Below are 10,706 nucleotides of genomic sequence, written 5' to 3' on the forward strand. Positions count from 1 at the left end.
GGGGGTTCGTGGAGTCCCGTGGACACCCTCCCTGCCTTCAGTGAGCCCCCACCCATCAGAAAAGATGACATCGTGCATGCCGAGGGTGCCAGTAGCTTAGTGGCTATCTGTGCAGGCTCTGGAGCCACGCTGTATGGGTTCGGATCTTGGCTCTGTCCTTACTGAGTGTTGTCTCTCAAGCCTTAGTTTTCCTGTCTATAAAATGGGATAAAGAGATATAGGATAATGGCGGTAAGGCCACCTGCCTTGATGGGATGAGACCCGATAATACACGTAAAGTTTCTGGAATGGTTTCTGGCTCAGAGCACATAACGCACATGGTTGGTTACTAAATATTACCCCTTCTTGGGGTTACTGTGTTATTGGAACAATCTCACAGGTACATGCGGTGTTGTGGGGGGATACACATGGTGCTTGGGCTTGTTTAACAGGCGAGCTTGAACTCGGGCTGGGAGGGCCAGAGCTGTCCTCCTGAGAAAGGGGCCCGTCGAGCTGTCCTCTTCTCCCACCTCTCACCTCAGCTCTGTTCCCACGGCTGAGATTGGGAGCTGGTGGGCTTCTCTGGAGTCGGGCGGGGGGGCCCATGTGAGAGCTGAGATGTTGAGACCCTGGAGAAGAGAGGGCCACTCTGGGGGAACACGGAGCTGGCCTCTGGGGTCCCCGCTGACGCCGTGCCCACCCTGCAGCCCTGCCATCACTGTGAACCAGGGTGAGATGAGCAGTCCTCAGCGAGTGACCTCCAGCCAGCAGCAGACACGCATCTCAGCCTCCTCAGCCACCAGGGAGCTGGACGAGCTGATGGCCTCCCTTTCGGATTTCAAGGTGCCCCGAGACCCCTCCTCTTCCCTGCCCCCACATTCTTCTTCCCCTCTACCTCAGCGTGAGCAGCTGGAACTTGGGCCCTCAGTGTTTGGGTGCCTCACCCTGAGCCAGGGATCCTGAGGGGAGGGAGGGTCTGACCGGGCTTCATGGGGACTGGGCTGCCTCACGGCCTCTGAGGGCAGAGAAGCACTTAGCAGGGAAATTCCTTCCTCCCGGGTTGCTCCCAGCTCCCAGCCACCCAGGCGAGGGGATCAAGAGGCTGGGACAAAGGGTTCTGTGTTGATGGTTGCTCTTTGGGGGGGAGGGCATTCTCTGCTGGGCCGTGTGGGACTGGGATCCTGTGCCTGAGAGGTCATTTGCCCTGGAGCCCCATCTCCCACGCTGGCTGTCTCTCCTCAGCACATCCCTTTTCTGTCTGCCTCTGGCTCCCGAATGCACAGGCCTCCTTTACCAGCCTCCCTCCATCCTTCCCCACACCCTCCACAGGCCCAAGTCCCCACAGGTTCTGTCTGTGGGAAACCGAAACCCCTCAGGCTCCTGGGCCAGTCCTGCATTGAGGCATCCTTCCCCTCTCATCCTGGGACTCCCAGGCCTGCCAGACCCAGGATGTTTTATTTAGAAGATGCAGTGCCTGACTGATCTCCAGCAGTTGCTGACTTCACCCTTCCACGTGGGTCTGCCCAAGACCTTTGGGGCACGAAGTAGGGAATCTGAGAAGGGGAGCAAGCCATCTGAGTGCTCTTGGCCCTGAGGGTACCTCCAAGAGTTCCTCCAGCTGGGGTTTCACAGTGGGGGATGGGAGCTGCCTGGGCTTGTGACCCTCACGTGCCAGTGGTTGTGGGTGGTGAGTGGCCACCATCAGAAACAAATCCCTTGGGCTTTGGTGTTGGCCTTGGGGAGCCCTGCGCTACCACCCTTTAGGCTGTTTTTACCTTTTTTTTTTTTAGATTATTTGAGAGAGACAGAGAGAGTATGAGCAGGGGGAGGGGCAGAGGGAGAAAGAGAGAGAGAGACTTTCTGCTGAGCGGGAGCCTGATGTGGGGCTTCATCCCAGGACCCTGAGATCACGACCCGATCGGAAATCAAGAGTCGGACGCTTAACCGACTAAGCCACCAGGCGCCCCTGTTTTTACTTTCTGAGACAGACAGTGTTGCAGTGCCCACAAGAAGCTGCGCTGGTTCTAGCTGTGCCCCAAGATGAAGGTCTTGGGGGATGCAGGAAGGCTAGGATTGTTTGGGGGAGACAGCCAGGTTGAGCCAAGTTTGGAGGAAGCAGAGCAGCTGCCTGCGGCCGACTCTCCCTCGATTAGTGCTTGGGCTGCCGTTCCTGGTCACTATCTCCCATGGTTCACCCTCTGTAGCCTTTTCTCCCTTGTCCTTACTCTGACTGGGGTGGCCCCGCAGGCGTGTCTCAGTGGAGGCTTTCTACTGCCTGGGTTTGATGGGGGCCAGGGATGTGGAGCCCAGGAAAACCTTTGTGGGGTCTGGGTCTTTTTCGCAGGCCAGTCCCCATGCTTCAGGTTCTCAGCCACCTCGGTCTGGTCTTGGTCAGTGTAGATGGTGGCTCTCAGAGCCCTCAGGCCAAGCCCACCCTTTGCAGATAGCACCTCTCCTCACCTCTCCCATCTCTCTCTCCTCTCCTTTCTGCCTTTTGTCTTTCTCCTCTTCCAGACCAGCTCCTCTGCTGTGGCCTTGAGCTCCCGGGGGCTGCCTCCCAAACCGGCTCCATCCCCACACCACATACCTTCTCCTCCTCCTCCTCCTGGGCCCTCTGTATTCTTGCCATCCACTACTGAGCTCCCCTCTGGAGGCCGTGCTCCCACCCAGGAGGTCCTCTGCTTGGAGGACCGGGATAATGGGTGGGGCCTTCTACCTCCTGTGGCCCCCAGCTGGCTTGATTTGGCTGGCCTCCAGGCGACACCTGACACTCCCGGCTCAAGGTCTCCCTCTGTGGAGGGTTCTCTGGGGCCGTTTGGTGCAGAGAGCCAGGCTCAGGTTTGGAGAAACCCACCAAACCTCACAAATGAGCTTTCCAGGGCGCCCCCCTGCCACACACCACCCCGCCAAGCTGGGCGCACAGGTCCCCAGGAGCTGTTGGCCAACCCCTCGTACCCAGAGGAAGCCATGGCTGCCGCTTGGGAGCAGCTGTGGGCTTTGGAGGCGCCCAGGCCTGAGATCCCTGGCGGAGCCACGCCCAGCTTCCAGGAAGTACCTGAGCCAGCTGTCGTGGCCAGGGACCGGCGGGCTATCTTCCCAGACACCTGGAGTCTCACAAAGGAATGTGGACAGCAGGAGCAGAGGGCAGAGCCAGAGCCAGGGGAGCCGGAAAGCAGCCGCCCCGCCCCAGTTGACGAGGAGCAGTTAGGTGGACAGACACCCATGAGGGGAAGGCTGGTCAGGCCCGCCCAGGGACCCGAGACCCCCACGCGGCCAGAGGGTACCACCGAAGCTGCTGCCGAGGCCAAGAGGGGACAGCCGGAGCTTCCACCTGCCATGGTCATGGACACGCCCAGCACGACTGAGAGGATTTGCACCTCTGGCCAGGCAGGCGCGAGCTCGCACAGCTGCGGGGCATGGCTGTCCGTCGGGCCTGAGTGTGGGCCACGCCTGGCTAACCGCATGTAGCCTCCCGCTCTGTGCATGTCTGCTTGGGTGGCAAACCCAAGATTGCGTGGCCTGTGACCCTGATGACCAGTGTTCAGCAGTGGGCTCTGTGGGGCCAGTGGAGCCTCTGGGCCCTGGAAATTCTCTTAGTGACAGTCCGCCTCCTGCTTGTTTGAAGGCTCTTTCCTCTAGATGGACTACCCCTGAGCTCCTGACATGGTGTGTGTGAAATGGTTAAAAGCATGGGCTTTGGAACCAGATAGTACTGAATACAAACCACGCTTCCAGTACCTGCTGCCCTGTGTGACCTTGGGCAAACCCCCACCAGCCTCAGCTTTCTCATCTTTAAAATGGGGGTAATAGTAAGGAGGCCTGGCTGGCTCAGTCAGTAGAGCGTACGACTCTTGATCTCTGGGCTGCGAGTTCGGGCCCCATGTTGGGTGTGGAGCCTGCTTAAAAAATAGAAAATGGGGTTATAATAGACCATTTCCCCCCATCGTTGTCCAAGGATTAAATGAGGTAATGCCTATAAAGTGCTGAGAACACAGCACGTGGTCCTCAATAAGGCATGGCTGATGTTATGGTTCGTATTTGCTTCTTGCTTGATTAAAATTTTATGTCCTTTCCAAAAAGCAGACTAGAGCAACAACAAAAAGTCCAAAACCACTACAAATGAGCAGGTTATAAAATACACCAGGAAAAAAAACTAATTAAAAGATTTATTGGCAGGAAAGATCACGTTTTTCTACGACAGATCAAACAAAGAGCCTTATGCCTTTTCAAGAATATCCACTTACATCCTTTCAAAGAATCTTGGAATAACCCCGTAAGGCAGCCAAGAAAATACTTTAACCCCATTTCAAGGATAGAGAAGCTGAGGCCCCTGGAGGTGAAGTCCTGCCCAAGGTCATTGGTGACTTGGAGGTGAGCGCTGGGTGGAGGGTCTGCTCTGCCCCCTGCCTCCACCTCACCTCTGCTTGGCTCTTCTCTGGCAGTCTTGTTCTGCCCTCTCCTCCTGCCCGGGGCACCTGAGTGTGGACTGAGCAGCCTGGGCTGAGCCCAGAATGGGACAGTGACAGCTTCCCCTCCCCCCCCAGATCCACTCTGTGATCAGGAGGAGCCGGGAGACGGGCCACGCACACCCCATGTCCCGGGAGCCCTCCCCTCGCCGCCGGCTGGACCCCGCCACCCTGAGCAGAACCCCCTCCCAGGAGCGGCTCATCGCAGAGCTGCAGGGTCGGCTGGGCATCCAGCCGGAGGCAACCGGGGCAGTGGGGGCAGCGGGGGCCCCCGCCGAGGACTGGCTGACCGAGGGTGTCATCATCACTGTGAAGCCTCGTGGGAGGCGGGCTGGGGGGCAGCTTGTAGAGAAGGTAGTGAGGAGGTGCCCGGGGCTGGGCCAGGGCCAGGGCCAGACCAGGAGGCTCTTGCCCAGGATGGCTGGAGGGGAGAAGTGGTGTGTGACGGAGGGCGGGGGAAGGGGTCCTGCAGCCTGTGGCCTGGTGAGACTGGCCTCACTCTTGGTGCCAGGGTGGGAAGGCCCAGGGGGAGCCTGGGGGATGGCGCCGTTCCCCGCTCCTCTGCTCTGTTTCATCTCTCTCCCTCCTTTCTTCTTCCCAGGTCGTCTTCCCTCCTGGCTCCCCCGTTCCCCTAAGAAGAACCTTCTCTGTTCTGGCTTCTCCTCCTCCTGTCCCTTTGCTCCGGCAGCACAAAGACGCCTCAGCCAGCAGCCCTTCTCCCTCGCCCAGCTTGCCCGCCCCCTCCTCCCTGGGGCCCTCCGCTCTTGCCCGAGGTTCCCCTGGGGTCCCGAATGCTGCGGCAGGGCTTCGGGAGGAGGGTGTGCGGGGCCCCACCCCTCCCCCTCCTGCACCCCACACTTGGAGGTCCGTGGGCTGCCAGACCGACGAGGACCCGCTCTTCCCCCCGATGCAGGCAGGCCTCCCTGTCCCCGTCCCACTGCCTGGGCCATGTCCCCACTCTGCACACTTGCGGGCACATAGACACACACACACACCCTCTGGCCCTCCGTCCACAAGTCAGGACAGTACCACAGTCCTTCCTTAGACCTTGCCTTGACGCTGGACCCTCTCAACCTGCTGTCTGCGCTCCCAGCCCCTTGATACCAGCTGTCTTCCTGCTTCCCAGTGGGGCTTCTCTCTGCCTGCCCCTTCCCCATGGCCCTTGGTCCTGCTGCAGGTTCCTCTGAGGAAGCCGTTCCCAGAAGGGAAACCAAACCTACTCCCCCCTCCAGCCCCTAGGCCAGTACCCGGAAGGCCTCTGTGCTCTCAGCCCCACTTAACCTTCCTTTCCTGTGTCCATGCCTTTAGTTGGCTCCCCTTCTTCCCCTTCTTCATCTCTCCCTGGGCCACTCTCTCTGGGTCATTTTTCTCTAGACTTTTCCTCCTAATTCTGGTACTGCCGGTGGTGGGGGGGTGTGGGGGATCCTCTTATCTCATCCTAGATTCCCTTTTGTGAAATGGTCCGATACCAAGGTCTCTTTCTCTTTCTTCCTTAATTAAAAACAGTTTTCTTGTCCTCGTTTCCTCCCCTATCCAAGATCCAGGGCCTGGAGCAAATGGTGGATGGAGAAGCGTGGGCGGTCGGCTGGCCTCTGAGCGACAGGCAGAGCAGTCCCGAAGGGCAGGACAAGGGAGGGGTCAGTGCCGAGGCTGGGGGCCTAGGGTCCTGCTTGCCTGTGTTCTGGGCCTTGGTCAGGCCAGTGGGGTGCCTTAAGCCCCTCTGACCGCCGGGATGTCTTGTGGATGCCACTCCCACCCTCCGGGTTCCGGGCTCTGGGTTCTGGGCTCCGGGCTCCTGGCTGCGGGCTCCAATGGCCCTGGAGGAGGTTGTACTGCTTGCCTCCGTCAGCCCCTCTGGCCAGGAGGGAGAAAAGCCCCTGGTGCCGCGGTGCTGCGAGACCTCATCCCCAAGTCTGGAAGTCCTGACCACCTCTCTTCCTGTCTCCGCAGTTCATGGCCCAGGGGAAGACGGGGAGCAGCTCTCCCCCTGGGGGTCCCCCGAAGCCTGGGAGCCAGCTGGATAGTATGCTGGGGAGCCTGCAGTCTGACCTGAACAAACTGGGGGTCGCCACGGTTGCCAAAGGGGTCTGCGGGGCCTGCAAGAAGCCCATTGCCGGGCAGGTGATGAAGGTGGAGGTGGAGCAGGGGAGGGAGCTGCAGGTGGCCGGAACTTGGCTCCTCTGGGAGGGTGCTCCGTGGCAGGCCAGGGCCCTGAGCCTCAAGCCTCGTGCTGCCTCCTTCCCCAGGTTGTGACCGCCATGGGAAAGACGTGGCACCCGGAGCACTTCGTCTGCACCCATTGCCAAGAGGAGATCGGGTCCCGGAACTTCTTTGAGCGGGACGGACAGCCCTACTGTGAAAAGGACTATCACAACCTCTTCTCTCCGCGCTGCTACTACTGCAACGGCCCCATCCTGGATGTGAGTCCCTGCGGCCTGGCGGGCGGCCAGGGGTACCACCCAGTTCCTCACCGTGGCTCTGGCCGTCTCACGCTCAGGGGGGCCACTCAAGCTCGAGCTCACACAGCTAGGAAATGGTGGGGCTGGGATCCAAACCCAGGCTGGATGCAGGACCCCCCTGCCTCTGCCTCCCTTCCACCTCCCATCCCAGATTCCTTGCTGCGGACACTCCAGGGCTTAGGAGCCCTGCGCTGGTGAGTGGAGTGGAGTGCTGGTTCCCTCCCTCTCCTGCCGTGTGATGTTGAGAGAAACGCTTAGCCTCTTGGAGCCTGTTTCTCCACTCATATAAGATGGGAGTCACGATAGAACCTATGACCTGAACCGCATGGGAAGATTCAGGAGAGAGAGTGTGTCTGGCATGTCACATCCTGCTATAAACTGGAATTCCCGGTGGTAATCAGAGCACAGTGAGCAGAGAATTGATCTCTGGTGGCGGGGGGCTGGGGGGGGGGGGGGGGGGGAAGGACCGTCCTGCCGGTGAGTCTCTGCTGTGGGATCTGGCCAGTGGGCCGGCACCTGGCCTCTGATCCCACACTTTGCTCTCACAGAAAGTGGTGACAGCCCTTGACCGGACGTGGCACCCCGAGCACTTCTTCTGCGCCCAGTGTGGAGCCTTCTTTGGTCCCGAAGGTATGACTGGCAGGCAGACCGCCTTGCTGCCCCCCCACCCCCAGCACTTGGGAGGCAGGGGCAGGAGACTTCGCTGCTGTTAGAGTCAGGATGGATCCATCTCTAGAGGCCCTCACTCGGCCCCCCAAACCCCTGCTTCTCAGGGTTCCATGAGAAGGACGGCAAGGCCTACTGCCGGAAGGATTACTTTGACATGTTCGCGCCCAAGTGTGGCGGCTGTGCCCGGGCCATCCTGGAGAACTACATCTCGGCCCTCAGCACTCTCTGGCATCCGGAATGCTTTGTGTGCCGGGTAAGGAGCTCCCTCATCTGGAGGGAGCTGGCAGTGGGCAGCTGGGAGAGAAGGTTCCCCCCACCCCCTTGTGCTCTCTGGAGCTAACTTAGGGGTTATTGAAGGGGTGAGCAGGTAGGGGGTACAGTTCTTCAAGTCTAGTGGGTTCTGGGCCAGGGCTCACAGTGAGGCTAGGAGAAACCAAGGGGAAGGTAGGCACGTTCCCCAGCCTTGTCCTGTGTGGCAGCCCTGGGACCCGTCATGTTTAGCAGAAGGGCATGTGAGAATGAAATGAGATAATGCAGTACCAGCTTCAGTGGAAACAGGCAGTGGTCTCCAGACTGTATTCTGGGGGGTAATGGGAGTCCACAGACGTTAGGGATCCAACAAGGGCTCTCAGACCAGATAACTTTGGGAAACACTGCTCACCTCAGGACTCCTCAGTGCCTTTTATACCCAAGTATGCAAGTTGGTTTCTGGGCACAGTGTTCAGCCACCTGCCCAGGAGTCAGACCTCTCTTTGAATCCAGGCTGTGCAGCTTATTAGTAGCTGTGTGACCTCAGGTAAGTCACTGGACTTCCAGGCCTCAGTTGCCTCCTCTGTTGGGAGAATGCAGTAAGTGTTTAGTGCAGCACTTGGCACATAGGAAGTGCTTAGCCAGTGGGAGTCGTGAGCCTGACGGTGGCTGTCTCAGCCTGGAGCCCCGGCCTGAGCCCCCCGCCCTCCGCCCCGCCCCCTCTTCTGCCTGGCAGGAGTGCTTCACGCCCTTTGTCAACGGCAGCTTCTTTGAGCACGACGGGCAGCCCTACTGTGAGGTGCACTACCACGAACGTCGAGGCTCACTCTGCTCGGGCTGCCAGAAGCCCATCACGGGCCGCTGCATCACCGCCATGGCCAAGAAGTTCCACCCGGAGCACTTCGTCTGTGCCTTCTGCCTCAAGCAGCTCAACAAGGGCACCTTCAAGGAGCAGAACGACAAGCCTTACTGTCAGAACTGCTTCCTCAAGCTCTTCTGCTAGGCGCCCTTCATGGCCCCCCTGCCCTGGCCCAGCCTCCCCAACTGCTACTGTGACCCAGAGGCCTTGCCCGGGGGTGAAGGGGCAAACCCGACCGAAACTGAAACCCGTACCCTCGGCTGGTGCAGGATGGTGAGAGGCCCTGCTCTTCTTTCCCCTGCCAGAGCCTCTGGGCCTTCCTCCTCCTGCAGCCCTCCTCAGGCCGGCAGCTCTTCGTCCTCCCCGGAGTGGAGGCTGGAGGGCCCCGCCCTGCACCATGTGTGTCCCTGCCAACCCGCCTGGCCAGGCCAGCACCCCACACTGGAGCCATCTCTTACTCATACTTTGGCAGTGGAGCCAGGGGCAAGGGCAGGCAGGGTCAGATGGGGTCTTTTTTTATCCTTCTTCCCCGATCCCGACCTAATTGTCCTTGTCCTGAGAGTATTGGGGGATACCGGCTCCCTTCAGACAATGCCAGCATAAATTCATCTATCCAAGGGTGGAAGTGTTTGAGGGGCCACGGAAGGTTTCTTGTGCTCCTGCCCTTCCGGTCTCCCCAGGCCTGGGCCACTGCCCCCCTGAACCCCCATAACTGCTCTGGTTCTACTGAGAAAGGCCTCTCCAGCAATAATGTTTTATAGTCACTTCCTCCATCTCTGGGATGGCGTGAGGTGGGGAGTTTTCCCCCCGTGCCTGGACACTGTACCGACTTTGATAGATTTCTACACTGAGGTTTGAATTCATATCGTCTGAGTTGCTTTTACTTCTCTATACAAAATGATTTTGAAGAGATTTTAAAGATATCCCCTTTTGTACTCTCCTCATCCATGGCCACTGGTCCTGTTGTGACAGTGGCTGTGGTGTGGGGTTTGCCTTGTACTGAGGGCTTGGGGGTGGGGAAGCAATTTGTTATTTTATTTTTTCTTAGCATAAGCAGGTGAACGGGGAGCAGCTCTCTGACTCCCCTTCCTTAACTTCACAGCTCACCAGGACCGTTTTATAAACTGCTGTATTTTAAAACCCCTTCCTGGATACTACCTGGGCCAGCAAGCTCTTAACTGAAACTGGTCTCAGGGTGTCTTGCCCTTTGGGGCCTAGAATTCTGAACCTCATCTGTCCTATTCCTGAGGGAGGAGAAGGGGAAAGTACACTTTGGGGGTGCTGATTCCTGTCTGAGTAAGCCATCAGGAGCATTTTGCTCCCCTGTGAACTTTTTGGCAGCAAAGAGAACCCACCGAATATTCTCAGCCTCCTCATCGCTTTTCTGTGGCTCTTCTGTCTTCTGAGGAAAGCTGGTATCTGGTGTTGACCGTGGGTCTTGTTGATTCCACTGGGCCCGTCATTTCCCCAATCTTCCTGCCCTTCCTGGAGACTGGAGGTCTGGGGAAAAGGGCCCAGGGGTTTGCAAGGGGGCCCGATAGGACTCTGGGCAGAGGGACAGGATCCTGCTAAAAGTAGTGGGACGCCTCCAGAGCTCTGGCTCCCATGGATGAAACAGGAGCAGGCAAGCCTGGGGTTCTGGGTCAGCAGAAAGGGGCCCCCATGGGGTCTAAAGTGAGGAAGATCCAGACCACTCCACTAGCCTCATAGCAGAGGCTGAGCATGCGGGGGTCTCAGGAGAGGGTTCCCTCCTTTGAGGCAGAACTGGGAGCAGCCCCGGTCTGAGGAGGTCAACCAGGCCCCTCCAAAGGTCTGAAGTCTCCACTTCTACCCATAGGCCTTATTGCTCTGTTTACAGTGACCTGCCCCAGGCCCCTCCCCTAGGGGGACTGGGGTTTCTGGGGCCCACCCTCTGGGTCAATGGTTATTTGATGATTTTATTTTTTTCCTCTGTAAACTTCTAACCTGGCTTTTCCCCATGTCAGTTCCTGTGATTTATGCCAATAAAGTTTGCCATTATTTTCA

At 58.6% G+C, this 10,706-nt stretch overlaps 1 protein-coding gene across 7 annotated transcripts in view; it reads left to right on the forward strand.

Annotated features, from left to right (window-relative positions):
- Positions 1-10,706, forward strand: part of PXN (paxillin) — a 47,541-nt gene extending 36,835 nt beyond the window's left edge. Inside the window, exons 5-14 of one of the 7 annotated variants that reach the window (XM_044920927.1) lie at positions 687-822; positions 2,494-3,366; positions 4,524-4,799; positions 5,047-5,358; positions 5,984-6,082; positions 6,396-6,566; positions 6,692-6,865; positions 7,453-7,534; positions 7,678-7,826; positions 8,559-10,706. In XM_044920927.1, the coding sequence (XP_044776862.1) occupies positions 687-822; positions 2,494-3,366; positions 4,524-4,799; positions 5,047-5,358; positions 5,984-6,082; positions 6,396-6,566; positions 6,692-6,865; positions 7,453-7,534; positions 7,678-7,826; positions 8,559-8,825 (2,539 nt within the window). In that variant the 3' untranslated portion in view covers positions 8,826-10,706. The remainder of the gene's footprint in view (positions 1-686; positions 823-2,493; positions 3,367-4,523; positions 4,800-5,046; positions 5,359-5,983; positions 6,083-6,395; positions 6,567-6,691; positions 6,866-7,452; positions 7,535-7,677; positions 7,827-8,558) is intronic. The other 6 variants (XM_044920928.1, XM_044920929.1, XM_044920933.1 and 3 more) reach the window with 6 other exon arrangements.

Source organism: Neomonachus schauinslandi, chromosome 14 (genome assembly GCF_002201575.2).
Source record: "Neomonachus schauinslandi chromosome 14, ASM220157v2, whole genome shotgun sequence".
In the NCBI taxonomy this organism is placed as follows: Eukaryota; Metazoa; Chordata; class Mammalia; order Carnivora; family Phocidae; genus Neomonachus; species Neomonachus schauinslandi.